Source organism: Ranitomeya variabilis, chromosome 2, assembly GCF_051348905.1.
Source record: "Ranitomeya variabilis isolate aRanVar5 chromosome 2, aRanVar5.hap1, whole genome shotgun sequence".
Classification (NCBI taxonomy): domain Eukaryota; kingdom Metazoa; phylum Chordata; class Amphibia; order Anura; family Dendrobatidae; genus Ranitomeya; species Ranitomeya variabilis.
The window spans coordinates 54,590,675-54,615,856 of record NC_135233.1 but is presented as its reverse complement, the minus strand read 5'-3'; the positions used below and the strand labels follow the sequence as shown (position 1 = coordinate 54,615,856).

The 25,182-nt window shown below is 43.6% G+C and overlaps 1 protein-coding gene across 2 annotated transcripts in view; it reads left to right on the top strand.

Annotated features, from left to right (window-relative positions):
• LOC143804386 (mucin-like protein) overlaps positions 1-24,964 on the top strand; it is a 96,557-nt gene extending 71,593 nt beyond the window's left edge. For both annotated transcript variants that reach the window (XM_077282431.1, XM_077282433.1), the window contains 7 exons: positions 4,945-5,061; positions 9,268-9,288; positions 10,503-10,582; positions 13,768-13,951; positions 16,027-16,152; positions 20,842-20,998; positions 23,104-24,964. In XM_077282431.1, the coding sequence (XP_077138546.1) occupies positions 4,945-5,061; positions 9,268-9,288; positions 10,503-10,582; positions 13,768-13,951; positions 16,027-16,152; positions 20,842-20,998; positions 23,104-23,239 (821 nt within the window). In that variant the 3' untranslated portion in view covers positions 23,240-24,964. The remainder of the gene's footprint in view (positions 1-4,944; positions 5,062-9,267; positions 9,289-10,502; positions 10,583-13,767; positions 13,952-16,026; positions 16,153-20,841; positions 20,999-23,103) is intronic.
• Positions 24,965-25,182: the final 218 nt, after the last annotated feature.

The window sequence follows — 25,182 nt, the reverse complement described above, 5'->3', positions numbered from 1 at the left end:
TAGCCCGAGCACAAATTCCACAGGACTGCACGAAGGAACGCACATCCCGTGACAAAGAAGGCCACCAAAAGGACCTGGCAACCAAATCTCTGGTTCCAAAGATCCCAGGATGACCAGCCAACACCGATAAATGGATCTCAGAAATCACCTTATTAGTCCATCTATCAGGAACAAACAATTTCCCCACAGGACAGCGGTCGGGTCTATCAGCCTGAAACTCCTGAAGCACCCGCCGCAAATTAGGGGAGATAGCAGAAAGAATCACCCCCTCTTTGAGAATACCAGCCGGCTCACGGACTCCAGGAGAATCAGGCAAAAAACTCCTAGACAAGGCATCAGCTTTCACATTCTTAGATCCTGGAAGATACGAGACCACAAAATCAAAACGGGAGAAAAACAAAGACCACCGAGCCTGTCTAGGATTCAAGCGCTTGGCCGACTCAAGGTAAATCAGATTCTTATGGTTGGTCAAGACCACAACACGATGCTTGGCTCCCTCAAGCCAATGTCGCCACTCCTCGAATGCCCACTTCATAGCCAACAACTCCCGATTGCCGACATCATAATTACGCTCAGCAGGCAAAACTTTCTGGAGAAAAAAGCACACGGCTTCAACACAGAGCCATCAGAGCTTCTTTGAGACAGAAAAGCTCCTGCCCCTATCTCAGAAGCGTCAACCTCAACCTGAAAAGGGAGAGAAACATCTGGCTGACGCAAACAGGGGCAGAAGTAAAACGACGCTTAAGCTCCTGAAAGGCCTCCACAGCCGCAGAGGACCAATTCACCACATCTGCACCTTTCTTGGTCAAATCGGTCAGAGGTTTAACCACAGTAGAAAAATTAGCAATGAAGCGGCAATAAAAATTAGCAAAGCCCAAAAATTTCTGAAGGCTCTTCACAGATGTGGGCTGAGTCCAATCATAAATAGCCTGGACCTTAACAGGGTCCATTTCAATAGCCGAGGGAGAAAAAATGAACCCCAGAAAATAAACCTTCTGAACTCCAAAAAGGCACTTAGACCCCTTCACAAACAGTGTATTAGCACGAAGAATCTGAAATACCATCCTGACCTGCTTCACATGAGTCTCCCAATCATCGGAAAAAAACAAAATATCATCCAAATATACAATCATAAATTTATCCAAATACTCCCGGAAAATATCATGCATAAAGGACTGAAACACAGATGGAGCATTAGAGAGCCCGAAAGGCATCACAAGATATTCAAAATGGCCTTCGGGAGTATTAAATGCTGTTTTCCATTCATCACCCTGTTTGATGCGAACCAGATTATACGCCCCTCGAAGGTCAATCTTGGTAAACCAGCTAGCCCCTTTGATCCGAGCAAACAAATCAGAAAGCAAAGGCAAACGGTACTGGAATTTGACCGTGATCTTATTGAGAAGGCGATAATCTATAAAGGGCCTCAAGGAGCCATTCTTCTTGGCAACAAAAAAGAACCCCGCTCTCAACGGTGACGAAGACGGGCGAATATGCCCCTTCTCCAAGGACTCTTTTACATAAGTCCGCATAGCGGTATGCTCTAGCACAGACAGATTGAAAAGTCGACCCTTAGGGAACTTACAGCCAGGAATCAAATTAATAGCGCAATCACAGTCCCTATGAGGAGGCAGAGGACTGGATTTAGGCTCCTCAAATATATCCTGGAAATCTGACAAAAACTCAGGAACCTCAGAAGAAGGGGACGAGGAAATTGACATCAGAGGAATGTCACTATGTATCCCCTGACAACCCCAACTAGTCACAGACATGGATTTCCAATCCAGCACTGGATTATGTACCTGTAACCATGGAAACCCCAGCACAACCACATCATGCAAATTATGCAACACCAAAAAGCGGATATTTTCCTGATGTGCTGGAGCCATGTGTAACTGTGTCCAGTACTGAGGTTTATTCTTGGCCAATGGCGTAGCATCAATCCCCCTCAAGGGAATAGGACTCTGCAACGGCTCCAAGGAAAAACCACAGCGCTTGGCAAATTCCAGGTCCATTAAGTTCAGGGCAGCGCCAGAATCCACAAATGCCATTACAGAAAAGGACGACAATGAGCAAATCAGGGTAACAGACAAGAGAAATTTAGGCTGTAAAGTACTGATGGTAACCGACCTAGCAACCCTCTTAGTTAGCTTCGGGCAGTCAGAGATAGCATGAGTAGCGTCACCACAGTAAAAACACAGCCCATTCTGACGTCTGAACTCCTGCCGTTCTGCTCTCGTCAAAACTCTATCGCATTGCATAGGCTCAGAACTCTTCCCAGAGGACACCGCCATATGGTGCACGTCCTTACGTTCACGTAAGCGCCGATCAATCTGAATGGCCAGAGACATTGATTCGTTCAAACCAGCAGGCGTGGGAAACCCCACCATAACATCTTTAAGAGCTTCAGAAAGACCCTTTCTGAAAATAGCCGCCAGGGCATCCTCATTCCATTTTGTAAGCACAGACCACTTTCTAAATTTCTGACAATATATCTCTACTGCTTCCTGACCCTGACACAGAGCCAGCAAAATTTTTTCTGCCTGATCCACAGAATTGGGTTCGTCATAAAGCAGTCCAAGTGCTTGAAAAAACGAATCTATATTGAGCAATGCAGGATTCCCTGGCTCAAGGGAGAATGCCCAGTCCTGCGGGTCGCCACGCAACAGAGAAATAACAATCTTCACCTGCTGAATGGGGTCACCAGAGGAACGGGGTCTCAGAGCAAAAAATAATCTGCAATTATTTTTAAAATTCAAAAACCTAGATCTATCCCCAGAAAACAAATCAGGAATAGGAATTCTAGGCTCAGAAACAGGAGTTTGAACAACATAGTCTTGGATACTCTGTACCCTTGCAGCGAGATGATCAACACGCGCAGACAGACCCTGAACCTCCATATCAGCACCAAGCTCCTGCACCATCCAAAAATCAAGGGGAAAAAAAAAGGACAAAACAAGCAACACAAAAAAAAAAATAACTCAGAACTTTCTCTTCCCTCTTTTGAGATGCATTTAACACATTGTGGGCCAGCTGTACTGTTATGACCTGGTGGGTACGGAGCGGTACTGAGATGACCTGGTGGGCAAAACCAATCATGGACTCACTACGGAGCAACACTGAAATGACCTGGTGGGTAAAACAAAAATAGGACTAGCTCTGAGGAGGTGGTAACTTTACTGACCGCAATCCCTACTCCTAACACCAACACTAGAAATAGCCATGGAGCGTACCTAACTCTGCCTAGACGCCTCTGCACAGCCTAAGAACTAGCTACCCCTAAAGATGGAAACGGAAAGCTATCTCGCCTCAGAGAAACCCCCAAAGGAAGATAGCCCCCCACAAATATTGACGGTGAGTGGAGAGGGAAATGACAAACTCAGAAATGAAACTAGATTTTTTAGCAAAGGAGGCCAATACTATCTAAATAGACAGAGATAGGATAGGTTGCTGTGCGGTCAGTATAAAAACTAAAAGTCCACCCAGAGTTTACAAAAATAACCACCACACCGACTCACGGTGTGGAGGGGCAAATCTGTGACCCCAGAGCTTCCAACTAGCCGGAATATTTCATAATGACAAGCTGGACAAACGAGACATAAATTGAACTGAACAGAAGGTCATAAGTAGGGAAACACCCAAAAAGTAGCAGACTGATCTTAAGCTGAAAATGGACTGGCCAACAGAGAACTTCAGGGAAAGGACTGAATCCACAGGAAATATATTGACAGCTGGCATCCACTAAAGCCAAAAGCCCAGTTAAATAACAAGGCCAGGAAACCGATTAGTGAACACAGCTGCTAAGTTCCACTTGAAACCACCAGAGGGAGCCCAAGAGCAGAACTCCCAAAAATACCATTTGCAACCACAGGATGGAGCCCAAGAACGGAATTCACAACACCTTTGGCTCCACATGCCCCTGTGTTGCCTCACACAGGGAGTGCTCTGCAGACAATTGCTCTGTCTGCTTCCAAGACCAACACTGACACACCCCTCCCTATACTACAGGGCTTTTAATCAGTCACTGCTTCACCATTTGTAATCACAGCTACACCTATGACTGCAATACCCCCTCATGGCCTCACTACGCCTCCGTGCGCATTCTGGAGAGAACAAACAGCGTCCCCTAGCTGTAACAGGGATTACTGCCTCACAGAACATTTTAGGGATTGTCTAAGCAGTGTCATAACTAGAGTTCCATGGGCCCCACTGAAAAATTTGGACCTTGTTCCCATCTTAATGTTGGTCAAATGTCAGGGCCTTTATAGTGTTTTTGATCCTATAGCAATTTAAGTGTAATAGTGTCCATGGCACCTTCCTGTAATAATATCCTTTCCTCTTTCTGAAATAATGTCAACAGTCCTGGCTTCTTTCTGTAATAATGTCCCCCACCCTGTTATAATGTCTCTTATCCTAGTTCCTGTCCTGTTATAATATCTCCTTTCCTGGGCCTCTTCCTGTTTTAATGTTAACCATACTAAGCCGCTTCCTGGTATAATGTCCCCCATCCTGGGCCCCTTACTATAGTAATGTCCTCCTTTCAGGCTCTTGCCTGTAACAATGTCCCCGTTCCTGGCATAATGTCTGGTATAATGTCTCCCATCCTAAAATAATGTCCCTCCTTCCTGGTATAATGACATGCACCAGCATGATGTCACTGCCATGCGGTGCTTATGACTGGCACGCCAACGTCAGTTGCTGGCCTCCAAGGACACACGTCCAGCTGAAGAAGCTGCTGGCATTGGCAGGTCCCCCCTCCACATGGGCCTGGTCACACTCTATGATCAATATGCCCCTGGGTCTGGGAAAGGGTAACACCGAGCTCAGCTCTGTCCCCAACATCCCTTGGCTATAATTTTGTATATCTAATAGGAATTGTAATAACATGCATATTTATATATAGTTTTTCACTTTCTTGTATGTTTGTTTAACTCTTAATTCTAGATATTAATGAGTGCCAGAGTTTGCACGCATGTCCAAATGCCAAATTTGAATGCATCAATGCTCTCGGCTCGTACAGATGCTCATGCCTCTACAAAGGTGTTGAAGACTCACAATGTGGTAAGTTATGATGAGGGTTAAAAAACATCTATGCGGAGAATCCCAGCATGGTCATCTAAACCAGCCTATACAAAGTGGATGGAAATAGAAAAACTCTGGCTTGCACCTGCACATCCTAACTCTCTTACATGGAATGTACCTTATGACCCCCCATCAAATGAACTACTAGGCCCAATGAACCTCACCATCTTGAGGACTTGCTCTAAAAAATTAAAATTGTCATCTACAAGTTTTCCATCTTACATCCTTCTTATTTCATCCAAACTTTCCTGATAACTTGACTTCATCTTTAACAAGCATATGGGCCCTTACTGGTCTATTTAATTTTGTAGACATAACTAATCGAGTAACAAGGAATCTGCTCACATATGATGGGATGAAATCTAAACTATTTGTACACAAACTCTCATTATTTCAATACATAAAGATTAGGCATTTGGGGTCATCCTTGTTTCACACCTTATAGGTTTCCAGTCCAACCCCCTTTGAACGTCGGTATAGTATTGGCCCCTCAATGAAGGGTCTAATCTCTGGTTTATGTGGTATTTTACCTACGGTACGATGATATTCTGTTGATAAGGCATACATACAAGCCTAAATGCGAAAATTACTTGGGTAGAATTTTTAGTGATGTTGATTGGAGACTTTTCTGGTCAAGAGAAGCTATTATGGCATCATGTATAAGTAAGAAAGAAAATCAATACAAAATCCTGCATTTCATACACCAGAACTCCTATATAAACTAGACTCATCTATTTCTCTCTTGTGTTGGAGCTGTGCTTTCACGAGGAGATCTGCCTTCCACCTATTTTGGGATTGTTGCCTTATAATTCCCTTTTGGACTAATGTTCAAATTTTTGGTTTCGCCCTGTCACTAGACCCTCAGATCGTCTTCCTTAATATTTTTCCACAGAATAAATCCAGGAGGATTATTAGACTCCTATTGCATATATTTACAGCAGAAAGATGTTTAAAAACATCCCATTGGAAGCAAATCTCTCCCCCCCGTCTGTACTAGACCTATACACTAGGATCAAAGACATTACAAATTATTAATATGGAACTGCTATGAACGAAAATAGGGTTGGAAAATTTAATCTCATCTGGTCCCCTTGGGATATTTTCTGGATATCCCTGAATATTTGAAAATTACCTCTACCTACTTACTCGTCCCCCTAACCCTCACCCTTACATCCCAGTACCTACATTTTTCTGTCCCCTTTCTGTCTATTATAAGTCTTATATGTATTCCCCTTTTCTCAGATTGTTAAAAATCTAAATTTCTGAATAGTGTCATAATCCAATGCATTTATACTACAGGGTGGGCCATTTATATGGATACACCTGGGTGGGCCAGGTATAAGGATACACCTCAATAAAATGGGAATGGTTGGTGATATCAACTTCCTGTTTGTGGCACATTAGTACAGTATATGGGAGGGGGAAAACTTTTCAAGATGGGTGGTGACCATGGTGGCCATTTTGAAGTCGGCCATTGTGGATCCAACTTTATAAATGGCCCACCCAGGTGTATCCATATAAATGGCCCACTCAGGTGTATCCATATAAATGGCCCACCCAGGTGTATCCATATAAATGGCCCACTCAGGTGTATCCATATAAATGGCCCACCCAGGTGTATCCATATAAATGGCTGATCCTGTGTACAACTGGTTTTATCTGTTTTCATTGAAATCTGTCATGTTCATATACTTGCCTTTTTATTTTTCTTAAAATGTATATTTTGTGAAGCATGAAAATTTACAATTGAAAAAAAAAAAAATTCTAAATGTCACAACTAGACTACAAAGTAGTCACCATTTTATGATCAAAGTCCCAAGGAACAGAAGTAAATTGTCCATCCCTGTTAGGGTATGCTCACACTGTGCAGATTCCTGGAAGAGTTGGAAAAAATTATGGATTTCTCAGAAATCTCAGGGAAACTCCAATAGTATAGCACTCCCTGATGGATTCCTGAGCATGACTCCTGGATGCTTCATTTCAAAGACCAGGGGCAAAGATGGGTCGGGGGTGGGAAGAGGTGTAGGTGGAAAGGATGTGTCTTGTACAAAGAGGGGTAGTTATGTAAAATAAATGACTATGTAAAACACTCTGCTATTGCTCCTAAGACCATTTTAAAAGATTATATAGTGTGCACAATCATCCTGAGAATCTATAGGAAGAATCTTGGACTATTGCTTTCCACAACACCTAGGTCCAGAATTCTTACTGGGCCAATTGTCTGTGGTTTGCCAGGTCCTGTAAGTAAAGGTACTTTCTGGCTTCCTGATTATGTTGTCTTCTTTTCTACACTCCTTTCACCTTTTTTTATTGACCCTTGGAGATTCAACTAACCATAGCTAGGCCATCTCAGCATGTGCTAGCCATCTCTCCAGTTAGCTTGTAGCCAAAAATTAAAATTATTAATTGCTATAACGCAGAATAAACCCACTAATAAGTCTGAAACCCTCCATTGCCACTCTCCATGACCATCCATTATGACCCACCAGCCATTCCATTACCACCCATCATCCTCCTCTATCACTATCCATCATTTTCCATCACCAACTATCACTCTCCATTACCCACCCTACCTCCACCATTCTCAATCACCCTCCATCACCACCCATCATCCTTAGACACTATTCACCCTTCATCATCACCTTCAAATCCTCCATCACCACCTACTATCCTCCATCTCCACCATTCACTCTCCATCACCACTCACTATTGTCAATTGCCACCGTTCATCCTCTATCACTCTCTATCACCACCGTCCGCTCTCCATCTCCATTGATTAACCTTTAATCACCAACCATCACCCTTCAACACCAATGACCCTCCATCTCCACTGATCAATCTTTAATTACCAGCTATCAACCTCCATCATCACCAATCACTCTCCATCTCCACGGATCAACCTTCAATTACCACCCATCACCCTCCATCACCATCGACCACCCTCCATCTCCACTGATTAACCTTCAATAACCACGCATCATCCTCCATCACCACCGATCATCCTTCATCACCAGCCGTCATTCTCTAGCACCTTGGCTGTTAGTGCTTCTTTTCCATCTTTGCAGTACACTATTTTGCTGCAGGACTTAGAAACACATAAGTAATGATCTCGGTGCTGATTGAGCTCCCAATTGTCATTTACTCTTCACATTAAGGTCTATTTAACAAGCAAAGCGACAGGTAATGTATTCGGAGCTCGGGGCTGGGTGTACTACGCAAGGCTCATTAAATATTGCTAAATTGTTCCAACGTGTCACTCACAGAGATCGTTCCCGCAATATGTGGCTTATGCTTGCTGTCATTACTGGTTTTAATTCATGCCGTGAGGGTTCCTGTATAGAGTGCCATATAGAAAGAGATTTTTCGGACGCATTGCCTTTATCACAGTGTGAATACACCAGCACTGAAAGTCGCTGTTCTGCTATTTAAAGCACAGTAATGGCAGTCTTTAGTGACATTTATGTAACTTTCTGTTTACATACTGAGTAGATGGAACCAGCTAAGGGTTAGGATGGGTACGACTCACAGACACGTGGGTTCTGCATGGAACGCGTCTAAAGGGATCATATACAATCTGTATCTGAAGAGTTTACTGGTCATAGTCTATTCTTCTTCTTTTCTTTGAAAACACAAACAGGCCCAGTGTTCATGTCAATGGGGGAAAACGGACATTTGGCGGACAGATCTCCGTGTATGGCCAGGAACAGTCTCTCAGATGAGTTTTCTTCCCCTTCCAATGAATGAGCCTCTTCACCACTTCTGCTCATGTATTGAGTTACTTGCACAACTAATATATATATATATATATATATATATATATATATATATATTTATATATATATATATATATATATATATATATATATATATATATATATATATATATATACTATATATATATATATATATATATATATATATATATATATATATATATATATATATATATATACACACATATATATATATATATATATATAACTCCAGTATATGCATATACATATATGGAATTCCTCAAGAAATATATGGAATTTCTCAATGACAAGCGCCCACCAGTGGGTTACCCAAGTCTAGTACAACCCTCCACTTCGCCACCTCATAGGTCTCATAGTTACTTTGAACTCATATATTAATCTTAATATCTGGATATAATCCTAACATTGACGTCTTTTTCTTTTTTTCTAGGTAACTCAGGGAATCCACCAGGTATGAATGGAAATTATTTTGATTTTTCAAACTGGTTTTACATATATGTTGGCATGAGATTTAGCAATGAGAATGAGAGAAGAACAATCACTAAGGGCATGCTTAGATGTTGCGTATTTGCTGTGAGTTTAGGTTCTGAAAGTTCTTTAGCTGTCCCATTTATCCGAGAAAAAAAATCAGATGAATGGAGACTATTTTCAGCCTCAGAAATTTCTGCAACAACTTCCACAGCAAAGACGCAATGTGTGAACACATCATAAAATATCGAAATGAGACAGATATGAGAAATAAAGAAAAAGGGAAGAATGAAAAGGTATATATGATAGATAATAGATAGATGATAGATAGATAGATAGATAGATAGATAGATAGATAGATAGAGCAAGGAGTGGATGGATAGATGTGAGGTTATCTAGGTCTCAAGGCCATGGATATTAGATTGGTGGAGGTCCAGCTCTCGGCACCCCCGCCCCGCTGATCAGCTATTTGACGGGACCACGATGCTACGACTAGGGTTGAGTGAAACGGATCGGACAATTTCAAAAGTCGCCAACTTTTGGCAAAGTCGGGTTTTGTGAAACCCGACCCGATGCCACTGTGAGATCGGCCATGCGGTCGGCGATCTTCGCGCCAAAGTCGCGTTTCGTATGACGCTTTAACCGCCATTTTTTCAGCCAATGAAGGAGTGTGAGCAGCGTGATGACATAGGTCTTGTCTTGCTTTCTGCGGCGTCACAGGGGGTGGGGGTAGAAACGCCATCTTACCGTTTTGGATGTAGCGATTTACACAGTCCGAGGAATGTACTGATTTACACTCTGTCTGAGGAGAGAGAGAGAGGGAGGGGGAGAGAGAGGGAGGGAGAGAGAGAGAGAGAGAGAGAGAGAAAAGGAAGAGAAAAAAAAAATTCCCCATTGACTTGCATTGGGTTTCGTGTTTCGGTCGGCCACCCGACTTTTCACAATAATCGGCCGATTTCACACGATCCGACTTTCGAGAAAGTCGGGTTTCACGAAACCCGACTCGATCCTAAAAAAGCAAAAGTTGCTCAACCCTAGCTACGACTTCTTCATTGTTTCAACCTTCCATACTGCACAATCCCATATTTATCATATTGCTTGTGCTGATTGCAGATTTGCGCCATTCATGTAAACCTTTATTTGCTGGACGTGATAGTCCGTACAGTATATAATTGTTGGGGAATTTTGTTTTAATAGGCTGGAATATATTTAATTGCACTGTGAATTGGCGAAACACAATTTCATTGCAAGAATTTTCCAAACAGCAAGAAAAAATGGTAAGTGTTTTTTTATTATTGTAGCGCCCCCACTGCCGCAGGGCCGAGGGGTACCCGGTACCGGGCCTCTGAGTCTCTGTTCTGGGGTTGTCACGGTGGCTAGACCCGGTCCGTGACCCTGCTGGGGGGGGCGTACAATGAAGGTGGAGGTATGGTGATGATGTTATGATGTGGGCCGCAGTAAATAACGAGGACACCAGGTTGCAGTCTCTTTACCTCTTTACTGAAGGCTTCAGGATCCTCTGTCCGGAATACGGTTAACCGGGCTGCGCAAGTCCGGCCGGTCCGATGGCACCTCCAGAGTTCCCTTTGCAGGTGGAAATCTGTGCCTACCTTCTAGCGCTTGTGTGTTGTGGTCCTCCCCTGCTGTGCTTACGGGATAGTCCCCACAACTGTTGTGTCTGTTTCTGAAGTTCCCTCACAACTCGATTATGATGTTCTGCTTCGTCCCCCAGATCATATGGCTAGGACGCACCCGTATGACGGGTAGGCTCGAAGCTCTTCCGGGACCCTAGTGTCGCCCCTCTCTAAATGTTGCCCCCTATGTCTTCTTAGGTGATTTGAGTGAGACAGCCCGCCTATAACTGACTGTCCTGCCGTAGGTTTGAAGTTAGGCCTGGAGCTCTATACTTCCTCGGCGTTCCGGCCACCGGCTGCGTGCCTCAGTAGGATGTTGCCTCGGTCTTACAGCACGACTCCTACTGGCGTTTCTCCTTGTTGCGTTGATCTCGTTTCTCACTCAGCACAATAAACCTCGCTTCTTGTCCTTTCTTAGGGTACCGCCGCGATCAGGTGCAGGCACGGTCCCGTAACGTTCTCTCTGGTTCGCTAGGTCTCTGCCAGGATCCCACTCCTGACAAGGACCCCCCTGAGTCTCTCCCCGCAACACCCTCTGCCACAGGATGTTGCCTGTTCGATCCCCAGTCAGCTTTCTGTCTAACTTCCTGTCTAACCCCCAGTTTTACCAGATTGTGAGGAGTGGCCTAATACATAGCACCCTTAGCTCCCCCTGGAGGCCAGACTGTGAAGTGTATTGGTGTCTGTGATACCTGGTCAGGTGAACTCCTTCAGTGCCATCACACATACCATAGCCCCCCTTAGCGGCAGAGCATCAGTACTGCAACGACCAGGACTCTGGGGTGCTGCATTATTATGGTTTACTTTTATCTTTTTTAAGCAGCTCAAACTTTTAAGAACACAAGAAAGAGTATGATCCACCTCACCCAAGTATAAAAAAAACATTCCTGCTCGGTGGTAGCAAACAAAATAGAATATAGAGAGTATCCAGCTTTTTTGGGAGGGCTAAAAAATGCGCCAAAAAATTATTGTAAATTCAGATTAAACAGGACATTCCCCCCAGGACTAGAAGAAAAATATGTGAGCTTTTCCTACGCGCTTTGGACTAAAACATGCACACATCTGTGCAGCAGGTAATATAGATGACCTGGGTTCATTGCACGGAGAATCCATTGGGCCAATTCGAGATTTCACATAGTTTCTGGATCAAAATACAAAATCTATAAGAGTCGTCCACATACTACCTGTCATGTCTAATTGTGTCCCATTATATGAAGAGAAACCTTTGTTCCCCACAGGGATGTGACTGCTACCTCCACACCCTATAGTTACTGACATCATGAGGGTGGTCATAAGGCACTAAGATTTGGTGCAGAATCTTAGCTGATATTTGTGTCCAATCTGTAGTGTATGAGAAGACGCTAAAGATGGCTATGATAACGCTGATACGTTAAAGTTGGCATAGTAGAAAAAATCCATCTAGTACAACCTACCAGTGCTCTTCTTGGTGAGGTCTAGAACCCAACCAAAAATTAGTTCTCCTGGACAGAACAGTTATGGCTCGGGTGGGTTACGTAACTCTCCAGATTCTGTTAATGAATACTATCGTCAATGTAATTTCCAGCAAGTAAATTCAAAATTTCATCAATATCTTTGAAGCAATCAGCTGCCCACGAGCCACCGAGTTGATATTTCCAGATAAAGAGATCAATTGCTTTCAAATTGGCAATAGCACAAGCTAATACTGAGCACGATGTGGAGGATTACTTGAACGCAAGAAGGGGATGTTTAGGAATTTTAAACTCTTGTGCAGGAAATGTCAATGAAGGGCATTCCCGGACAAATACTGAGCTAAGCTCCAGATATTTCACTGTATTACTTTATGTACAAGTTCAAGTTTGCAATAAACCATAATATGGAGGCCATAGAAATGTATATACCTCCCAAATTTGAAAAAACGGAAAGATGGACATACTGTATATTGTTAGCAAAAAGTTTTACGCTAAGCCTAACCACTAATTTTTATGTACAAACACAGAAATAGTGCCCCTACTGAAGCCCTTTAGTGTTCCCACATAATTCAATAAGCCTTTCATGGCACGCACACAATATGCTGCCTCCCCACGGTGTGATAGCTCCAAAAATGCCCCCTACAACACACAGTGCCCCTACATAACTACACTGACAGTAGGATGCACCTGTAGAGCAACCCACAGATTCATGCCCTCACTGTGCCCCTTACGCAGTAAGATGCTTTTACAGTACATTCCTGCATAATTATTCCCCCATGTACAGTATGATGCCCTAAGAGCCCCTAACACAATATGATGTCCTCACAGTATGATGCCCTCACAATGTCTTGCCAAATACACAGTATGATGCCCCATCGACCACTCACACACAGTAAGATGCTCAAAAACTTCCCAACCCCCTTCGATATGGTGCCTCACCTAGCCAGTGTTGCTGCGCGCAGAAGGCACCATATAATGATGTAATTGCACCCATTGGGCTGAGCATTAAAAAGTGCATAAGCTAAATGGTGGAGCAAGGAGCTGAAGGCTCCCTACTCCATCATCGTATTCCATTGTATTTGCGTCCCCCTGGGCCAACAGTGCAGCTCCTTAATTGCATCTCTAACTGTTGGGAAGTATGTGTATGAGGAAATTCGGTTCCATAATATTAAAATTATCAAAGAAATATTCCAAGACCATCCCTACTTTTCTTTGTTTTCTTCCTGTATATGTCTCTCCATTCCTTTGATGTTTCATTCATTTCATTTATTGTCTCCCTGTATATCATGTACACATTGAGAAAAAGATGAGATTCAATTGCGTGAAAATGATATTCGATGACTCACACAATTCTTTTCTGATCTCTTCCTTAAAAAGCTGAAGGACCTTTTGTCGCTCGGGTTTGAGAACAAGTTCTACAATTTACAGTTCAAGAATTTAACGAAAGGAGGTTTATATGAATACAGGATCAATGTCTCCAGCGACACACCACATTGGTTTCTAAAGGATTACTTAACTCGGGTGCAGACCTACTACCAGTTCAATTTGTCATCAGTAGAAGGTAAATTCTTATGATGTTTTGCTGATATTTGTGTGATAATATGTTTATATTATAGACATCCAGTATTTGAAAGCTGCATTAAAAAGTCATCTTGGTGATTATCTGATGCCCTGTTATTACTATATTTTTTATGCCTTAAAGGGAATCTGTCACCTACTTTTTCGTAATAAGTTGCGGCCACCTCCATCCGGGGCTTATCTACAGCATTCTGTAATGCTGCAGATAAGCCCCCAATGTAACCTGAAAGATAAGAAAAACAGTCGGTCCTGGTGCGGTCCAGTCCGACGGGCATCTCGGTCTGGGTCTGGCGCCTCCCATCTTCATGCGACGAGGTCCTCTTCCTTGCTTCCTGTCGCAGCTCCTGCGCAGGCGTACTGATCTGCCCTGTTGAGGGTAGAGCACAGTACTGCAGTGCGCAGGCACTGGGAAAGGTCAGAGAGGCCCAGCGCCTGTGCACTGCAGTACTTTGCGCAGGAGCTAAGGTGATTGGTTAGAAGGCAACAACTGTTGGCACAAATATTAGAAAATGGAAGAAACACAAGATGACCTTCAATCTTCCTCTGTCTGGGGCTCCATGCAAGATCTCTCATGCTGTAAAGATGATTTAAAGAAAGGTCAGGAATCAGCCCAGAACTACGTGGGACGACCTGATCAATGACCTGAAGAGAGCTAAGACCACAGTGTCAAACATTACCTTTAATAACACACTATACCATCATGGACTAAAATCCTGCAGGGCACACAAGGTTCCCCTGCTCACAACAGCACATGTCCAGGCCTGTATTAAAGGGAACCTGTCACCCCGTTTTTTCGGTATGAGATAAAAATACTGTTAAATAGGGCCTGAGCTGTGCATTACAATAGTGTAGTTTGTGGACCCCGATTCCCCACCTATGCTGCCGAAATACGTTACCAAAGTAGTCGTTTTCGCCTGTCAATCAGGCTGGTCAGGTCGGATGGGCGTGGTGTCTTCCCCCAGATCTTGCGTAGTTTTCCGTTGGTGGCGTAGTGGTGTGCGCATGTCCAAGGTCCCGAATCCTGCACAGGGGTGTGAAAATAGCAGCGATGTCCGTTATTCCATTGGTGGTCGGTGGGCGCGGCCATCTTGCTTTGGCCGCGCGTGCGCAGAAGCGGCGCTCTGCTGGCCGCGGCTTCAGGAAAATGGCCGCGGGCATCCGCGCGTGCGCAGATGGCTATCGCGGCGGCCATTTTCGTGAAGCAGAGTTCGCATCTCGGCTTCACGAAAATGGCCGCCGCGATAGCCATCTGCGCACGCGCGGATGCCCGCGGCCATTTTCCTGAAGCCGCGGCCAGCAGAGCGCCGCTTCTGCGCACGCGCGGCCAAAGCAAGATGGCCGCGCCCACCGATCACCAATGGAATAACGGACATCGCTGCTATTTTCACACCCCTGTACAGCTGGGGCAACTAAGGAGTGGCTCGGTAAGAAGCATTTCAAGGTCCTGGAGTCTCCAGACCTGAACCCAATAGAAAATCTTTGGAGGGAGCTGAAATTCAATGTTGCCCAGCGACAGCCCCGAAACCTGAAAGGTCTGGAGAATATCTGTATGGGGGAGTGGGCCGAAATCCCTGCTGCAGTGTGTGCAAACTTGGTCAAGAACTAAAAGAAATTTATGAACTCTGTAATTGAAAACTAAGGTTTCTGTACCAAATATTAAGTTCTGTTTTTCTATTGTATCAAGTTCTTATTGCATGCAATAAAATGCAAATGAATTATGTAAAAATATTTAGATATAACCCTTTTGTGTAAAGCTGTTTTTTGCCACTGTTTTTCAACTTTTATTAAAAAAGTCTACATTTTTAGAACTATTTGCTGAGGTAACAACTCTCAATTTGCCACCTACATTTCAAAGGTGGAAAGAGCGGTGTAAAATTGCTAAAATCTGTATATTTGAGCGTAAAACAGGAGACAAAAATGTATGAAAAACTCTTGATAAATTCACAATGATTACAAAAATTTGATGAAGTTACTCTCTTGTTATTTTTTTGCATACAAGATACAATATGTCATAATAATATACCAATATTCATACTTTTCTATGCACTTTACATTTAGATGTGGATGAATGTGCAGCCAATGAGCATCGATGCAGCAACACCTCAATGTGCGAAAATACATACGGAGGACACAAATGTTTCTGTAATTCCAGCATGGAGCTGGAGGGGAACGACTGTGCATCTGGTAAGAGCTTCTATTGCAAAAAAATCATCTGTTTTTCTGTTTTGTGGTTTTTTTTCTGTATTCTCTATTTTGTGAAGATGACAAAATTGATCGCATTAACCTCTACCCAACTCCTGTGTTTTATCTGCGTGGTGATTGTGATGTGAGAGGATGATGATGCTAAAGACTCATCTAGAGATTGTGGTCAGGAGCAGAACCATTACCGTAGTCTGCTCTCCGATGGGTGTACCATCCTCATTTTGCCAAATCACAAGGCTGACGAAGAGTCAGAGACTTGCGGCATTTTATCTAAGCAACACATGGAACACTCTGAGAACCATTGGCACAACTTGGCTTTATTTCCCCATAAATTGGGGCTATGTTAACAAGGCATGCCACTAATTAGCACGTATGTCTGATATTGGCTATGGTTTGGCACAATATAGCACTTGTTTGTACTATTTGGCACCATCGGATCACTATGAGGATATGGTGCAGCATTGTATGGGTTTGTTTGGATATTTATACTATAGATGGGCAAATCATTACGTTTGGCGCAAAACGGGGTATTTATCAGAACATTTCTGGTGTTAAAAAGTGATATTTTTGAAATCAATACTTGTGCAAATATGTAACGACTTTTCGCCTCCTTCTTCATACTTAGCGGAGAAGGTAGTGTCGATTTTGATGGATTTACTAAAAGTAAATAAAAAATATAATTGTATCCCAGCTCATAGCCAGTATAGATTTCAGTTTTGTAGCACTCTCCTCTATAGGGATTATTATTATTATTATTATTTATTTATATAGCACCATTGATTCCATGGTGCTGTACATGAGAAGGGGTTACATACAAGTTACAGATATCACTTACAGTAAACAAACTAACAATGACAGACTGATACAGAGGGGAGATGACCCTGCCCTTGCGGGATTACATTCTACAGGATTATGGGGAAGGAGACAATAGGTTGAGGGTTACAGGAGCTCCGGTGTTGGTGAGGCGGTAGCTCCGGTAGTGGTGAGGAGGCAGCGGGGTCAGTGCAGGCTGTAGGGTTTTCCTGAAGAGATGGGTTTTCAGGTTCCGTCTGAAGGATCCAAATGTGGTTGATAGTCGGACGTGTTAGGGCAGAGAATTCCAGAGGATGGGGGATATTCTGGAGTCTTGGAGGCGGTTGGATGAGGAGCGAATAAGTGTGGAGGAGAGAAGGAGGTCTTGGGAGGACCTGAGATTACGTGAGGGAAGATATCGGGAGATTAGTCCAGAGATATATGGAGGAGACAGGTTATGGATGGCTTTGTAGGTCAGTATTAGTAATTTGAACTGGATACACTGAGGGAATGGGAGCCAGTGAAGAGATTTGCAGAGGGGGGAAGCAGAGGAGTAGCGAGGAGAGAGATGAATTAGTTGGGCAGCAGAGTTATGGATGTACTGGAGAGGTGCAAGGGTGTTAGCAGGGAGGCCACAGAAAAGGATGTTGCAGTAGTCAAGGCGGGAGATGATGAGGGCATGCACAAGCATTTTAGTAGATTGACGGTTGAGGAAAGGACGGATTCTGGAGATATTTTTGAGCTAGAGGTGACAGGAGGTAGACAAAGCTTGGATGTGCGGTTTGAAGGACAGGGCAGAGTCAAAGGTTACTCCGAGGCAGCGGACTTCCGGTACAGGGGAAAGCATGATGTCGTTGATTGCGATAGATAGGTCAGGTAAGGAAGATCTATGGGATGGAGGAAAGATGATGAGTTCAGATTTGTCCACATTGAGTTTGAGGATAACGGAGATCGCTGAGTAACAGCACTCGGCTACCTTATTCTCATAGATTTGGAACAGTTCAGTGATAGAGCAATGATCCAGCACATATCGCCTGTCCTCTTTCCACCAATCTACTCTTTGTTGCTCATTTTCATGGAGCGATGACATGTCGTATATACAGGGTGGGCCATTTATATGGATACACCTAAATAAAATGGGAATGGTTGGTGATATCAACTTCCTGTTTGTGGCACATTAGTATATGGGAGGGGAAACTTTTCAAGATGGGTGGTGACCATGGCGGCCATTTTGAAGTCGGCCATTTTGGATCCAACTTTATATTTTTCAATGGGAAAAGGGTCATGTGACACTTATTGAGAATTTCACAAGAACAACAATGGTGTGCTTGGTTTTAACGTAACTTTTCTCTTTAATAAGTTATTTACAAGTTTCTCTTTGTTTACAGTCATTGACATGTCGCAGAGGTTAACATAGAGGAGTGGATAGAAATTGTGTTGATGTCTGGTGAACGCAGTACCCGGGTCCTTGCAGCAGATTTCCATGCAAGACTCCCTATGCAAGAAAACTGTCACCATGCCCCAGAGGTGTATCTAGCCTTTCCTGCACCCGGGGCAAAGGATGAGTTTGGCGCCCCCCCCCCAAACCTCACTCCCAAAACCTCCCCCATTTGAACCTAACTATTGAAACTGTATGTCCAAACCAAGGTACATTCCTAAATCCCCATAATGTTAAAATAGATACCAATAAAAGTAAAATTAATCGACATCAGTAGGTTAAGTGTTTTTGAATATCCATATTGAATCAGGAGCCCCATATAATGCATAAAGGTTAATAATGGCCCCATAAGATGCTCCATAGACACATTTGCCCCATATAGTGCTGCAGAAACGTTGATTATGGCCCCATAAGATACTCCATAGAGACATTTGCCCTGTATAGTGCTGCAGAAACGTTGATTATAGCCCCAAAAGATGTTCCATAAAGATATTTGCCCCATATAGTGCTGCACAAACATTAATTATGGCCCCATAAGATGCTCCATATAAACACTTGCCCCATATAGTGCTGCACAAACGTTGATTATGGCCCCATACAGACACTTGCCCCATATAGTGCTGCACAAACGTTATGGCCCCATAAGATGCTCTATACAGACACTTGCCACATATAGTGCTGCACAAACGTTATGGCCCCATAAGATGCTCTATACAGACACTTGCCACATATAGTGCTGCACAAACGTTATGGCCCCATAAGATGCTCTATACAGACATTTGCCCCATTATAGTGCTGCACAAATGTTATGGCCCCATACAGACACTTGCCCCATATAGTGCTGCACAAATGTTGATTATGGCCCCATACAGACACTTGCCCCATATAGTGCTGCACAAATGTTATGGCCCCATAAGATGCTCCATACAGACACTTGCCCCATTTGCTGTTGCTGCGATAAAAAAATAAAACATCACATACTCACCTCTCCGTCGCTCAGTATTCACCTGCTCCTCGTTCCAGCCGCCGCTCCATCTTTAGCACTGATGTTCAGGCAGAGGGCGCGCACTAACTACGTCACCGCGCCCTCTGACCTCAGCGTCACTGCTGAAGACGGAGCGGCGCCGGAACGAGGAGCAGGTGAATATCGCGCTGCGCTCCCCGTTATACTCACCTGCTCCTGGCGCGGTGCAGTCCCTGCTTCACAGGCCCCGGCAGCTTCTTCCTGTACTGAGCGGTCACCGTTACCGCTCATTACAGTAATGAATATGCAGCTCCACCCCTATGGGAGGTGGAGCCGCATATTCATTACTGTAATGAGCGGTACCATGTGACCGCTCAGTACAGGACGAGGAGCCTCCTTGGACCGCCGCATCATCAGGCGGCCCGCTGGCGCCCCCCTGTCAGCTGCGCCTGGGGCACATGCCCCGGCTGCCCCCCCCTGGATATGCCACTGCCATGCCCATTTTATTTAGGTGTATCCATATAAATGGCCCACCCAAAAAAAATTGCCTCATCACTGAACATAATGTTCTGTGTAAACTGAGGGTCATGTTCCAATTTTTGTTTTGCCCATTCTGCAAATTCAGTGCGCTGATGTGGGTCACCAACCATTCCCATTTCATTTAGGTGTATCCATATAAATGGCCCACCCTGTATATGTGACCGCTAAAACCTAACATAGAAACAAAATGAACATATACCCCACTGTAAGGAAATAAGTAAAAGCAATAGTGCATATAAATAACATAGGAGACTTAGTAAACACAGGTTTTTATATAAAAAGGCATAAAAGTCATCCCTCCAGTGTCATGCTGTACCCAATCAGGATAGTCCTAACCTCTAGTATTAAAAAAGGGCCGAGCAGGACCTGGTCCAGTATATGGACACGAAGCTGTGGAAAGCTATATAAAAGTAATGTCCAGCTCAAAAAAAAGGAGGCCACATCTTTACCTGCACTAAGTGCAGAAATCTGAAACTTAATGGAAAAATAAGAACTGGAGTATAAGTTAGTACGCATGCAAGGTATATGAGCATGATCGCACACAAAAAAAGTGTAAAAGCCACCTCATCAACGTCAAAGTGTACCCAAATCAGGACCGCTGCAGACAATCACTAGTCTCAGTGATGACACTGGCAGGCTCAAAATGTGACCACGATAATGAGATTAGCTAGAGCGGACTCGAGCATGAATGGCATATCATCGATCTAGGAAAGTAAGCAAAGACTAATGGAGTCAACTCTGCTAAATCCATATGAGTATTTTGAATTGTTGCTAAAGCAAACTTTTTGCCTTTAACAAATGGGTCAGTGTTCAGTTTTAACCCGTATATATATATATATATATATATATATATATATATATATATATATATATATATATATATATATATATATATAACAATAATAATGTAATACATTTTTGCTTTTACCTTGAAAAGTTTCCCGGATGGAAGAAGCATGGATTGACATAACAAATTCCAATGAAAGAAAAAACCTAATCTTGGGTTTAGTGCTGGGCTTCGGGATACCCCTTCTCCTGCTCTTACTACTTTTTATCTATTACCTCTGTTTCAAGAAGAAAACCGGAGAAGCCATGTACGTATTTTACATCTCTCTAACAAGTATGGCACAGATATTATATGGAAATGCTCTGTTAGGCCTCCTTCACACGTACGTGTCTCCGGTATGTGTGGTGACAGTTTCTATCCGGAGCACGGGCCGCAAAACATCCCGCACAAGTGCACACTGATAACACACGGATGACATCCATGTGTCATAAGTGTGACACGTACCGGTGCCTAGGAAAAAGTGGTACAGTTGGCGCTGTTCCAAGGTGCCGGGTGCTGAAGGCAGCTCTCATAATTGTTGCCTGATCTCCCTGAGATTAGCATGACCAGGCAGGGTTATGTGAGTTCAGCACCCATTGTGTACACTGTGTGCAAATTGAATAAATGAAAAAATACTGGTGTGGGCTCCGTCGTAATTTTCATAACCAGCATGAGGGCTCATATTGTATGTAGAAGGCCATGAGGGGCTCATACTGTATACAGAGAGGCCATAGTAAATGAGGAGGAAAAGGGAAGTTCATGGTTGAAAAAGTTATAATTTTATTCATTACATATGGAGCGCCCCAATGGGGCCGTGGGGTACTCGGTACCTGGTCCTGCGGTTCACAGGGGGATGTCACGGTGGCTGACCCGGTCCGTGGCCCTGGGACATCCGTGTAAAAGGAAAAGGTCCTTAAAGGGATAAAGTTTGTGTTCGTGACACCACCTGTGGTATTCGGTCAGGGTGACCGACGCTGCTTTAAGGGGTCCGCTGGGGTGATGTTATGGCAGCTAAGTTGGTATACCTTCCCACAGGTGAAGTGTATCCCCAGGGCTTCCCAGTGTGTAGATGGTGGATGGTGAGAGGCGCAGAGAAGAACGAGGACACAAGGCTGCAGTCTCTTTACCTTTACTGAAGACTTCAGCATCCATAGTCCAGGGTACCAGATCACAGGGCAGGCAGAGTCCGGCCGGTTTGGAGGCAAGTCCAGAGTCCCCTTGTCCAGGTAGAAATCAATAGCCTTCCCTTGCGCTGTAGTGGTGTAGTCCCTTACTGCCTAAGGCTTCACATAAGGGTCTCACAGATGTTGTGTCTCTCTCTCTGTCCCCCGTATAGGATAGGACAATACCCGTATGACTGGTGGCATGAGGCTGTTTATAGGGACTCTAGCATGCCCCAGCCTCTGATGTGTGCCACCGTGCCTCCTGGGTGTAGGTGCGGACAGGTAACCTGCAATTAGCTGTCCTGCCGGTCTCTGAAGTAAAGCATAAAGGTCCTTACTCCCTCGGTGTGCCGGCTACCAGGATTCTGCGCCTCAGAAGGAGGCAGCCTGTGCAGGGCTGGTCCCCTTCTGGTATCCTCTCCTTTGCTCTGACTTCCTTGCACGCTCACTGCACTACAGTTCTGCCTTCTGAATGTCTCTTCCCAGGAGCTGCAGCACTTTAGGCTCCTCTGCTTCCTTTCCCTCTGTCTCCTTGACAGGAACTGAACCCTTTCCCTCCAGATCAGGATGTTCTTATAGGGGAGTTCACCTTAAACAGGCTTAGAGCTCCCCCTTCTGGTCTGGAGTGTGAACATGTTGCATGTATTGTGTTCCCTGACAAAGAGTTCTCCTTCATTGCCTCCAAACTTAACATCACTCTCCCCGTGGGGAAAGCAACATTACTGTGACGACCAGGACCCTGGGGCGCCACGCTTATAATATAAATAATACAGAAATACAAAAGAATGACAATAAATAGGTTTACCCAACCACTAACCATGAGTGAGTAAAAAGTTTTGGTGTTATCATTCATAGTCTCTGAAAAAAGGCCAAGAAAGCAAAAATTCTGCCGGGGTATGTAAACTTTTGAGCACAACTATATATGGTCATCAATATACAGACATTGGATATCTGGAATCCTTGTCCTATCAGAAGGATGTAGCAGCTTTTGCACCTATTGGATCACATTAGCCCCTTTATTGGACATCCAGACACAATGATTGGTCCATATGTGTGACTGTTCCTCGAACTGTCACTCAGAACCCCACCAATCACACATTAGTAGCCTTTAGATTAAGAATTATTGGAAATGTATCAACATATTGATATGTATGAAGAAGTAGATAAGAGGTGTAGACACATAAACAGCACCATGTCTTTTGTTTTACAGCATTGCTTCAGCGCCAGATGAAAGCATAATCCCAAACCAGAACATTTGCTCCTCTCAGATTATCTGCTCAGAGCCCATGTATTTCTACAAGGTGCACTTCTTACCTCCAGGGTCTCCACCGATGCATGAAAAATAAAGACCAAGCTAATGAAAAGTTCTGAGCAGTTCTGCAGGTGACAGTAAAATATCTGTGCTCTAATACACGTCTCCAGCAGTTTCTCTATCACCTGTGGGGAAAGAGGAATCATTTTATGGGTTGACCATATTATTTAATAAAATCATACATGGTACTGTAAAGATACAAATTACCAGTTGAATGGGATATTTGTTCAAATTCTGTAATTAAGCTGCACACAAAAGTGATAGAATATTTTTGTTACATGCAATAATTCAGTCCTTAGAGGCGTTTATCCATGAGATACATTTATCACTAACCCGATGGCTTAATACAATCAAGATATCGGTGGAGAAGACCCTGGTGGACCTATCTAGGCTTGCACAAGATTCCTGCAGAGTGTTCATCCATCAGTCATCATGGCTCGAGATTGAGCTGAAGGCCGTTAATAATAATACATAATAGAAGTTATGTAAGAAATGTATGATTTCTGGGGGTCCAACCGCTAGAAAAAGAGAGAAAAAGGGTTTCAAAGTCCCCTGTGTGAATAGTGAATGAAAATACATGCATGACCACCGCTCTATTGATTTGTATGGAATTTTTGGAGATTAGTCTCATAGAAGTGAATCGAGCAATGGTCCAGCATATGCATGGTCGTGTATGGCAGATTCGGTCCAGTCTGTCACAACATATTATAAACTTCCTCGACTCGGCCCCCTCCCAACTGAAACAAAAACACAGAAGACTTAATTTTTTGGATTAAATTGGCCACATATTAACAAATCTAATAATAAAATGAACTATTTAAAATACAGAAATGGGAAGGTCCTTGATGCTACCAAATCTGGCTCTTTTTTTAAATTGAGTCGTAAGCCTCAGCTCGATGGCGCCACACCACCACTGTATGTGGTAGATTAAGCACAGTACCAGCCCCAAAGGTCATACACTGTCCAGAGCCCCAAACTCAGTGACAGATCAGCGATTACCTAATTAATTTACCTGGAAGGGAACCATCCATATAATTTCCTCTACAATCAATTTAGCACCAACTACATGGACTCCCCATTGCCTTCACCACCATGACCCCAAATAAACTACAATATAGAGCCTTCAGAATATCCTCCATTCCTATTCTGTAAACCAATGTTATACCAATTTATTTGTGTGGGCAAATGGGACTCTTTACTGGTTGTCCCCACATGTATTAATGGGACACCTAAGGCTACGTTCCCACCATGAGCTTTTGGTGAGTTTTTGATGTTGCAGATTTTCTGCACCCATTAAGGAAAATAGGTTTCTTGCATTTTTTGAAAAAATACGCAGCGTAAAAAAAGCTCACAAAAAACTAATTCTGGGAACATAGCCAAAAATGGCCACTTTTCTTTACATATCCTAAACCTCCACCCCTCCTTTCATCCCCCTACACACCACCTATGCTCCCAATTCTCAATATTCACCCCTCCAGCCAATCCCTGCATTGTGGGCCCATGCCTGATTGCATTCAACTGTTCTCCCCTTCCTTCTTTTACTGCTCCATACGCACTGGGGACTTTACGACCACATTCTCGAGAACAGAAGTACCATTGCACATGCACCCCCACAACACTCAATTTTCTGTAACGTGCCCAGGTATGGAGGATGGGGCCCCTCTCCCACGACTACCACCGTGGGCATTGTTACATACGCATTGTTTTTGTATAGCGTTAATTGGCCCAAGGATTTGGATTCCCCAGTGATTGTACATTTATCTTACATGCTATAGTTAGTATAAAAAAAAAAAACATTTTAAAGGATTTTCCATTTTAAGCAAATTATTTGGTGTAAGATGAAAAATTATGCAATTTTCTAATATACATCATGTGTCAATTATTCATGGTTGTCAAGAGCTCTATTTGCTGTCATTGAACATGAATGGACATTTTTAAAAAAAACATGGGTACATCCTAATCTTCGCACTGGAATAA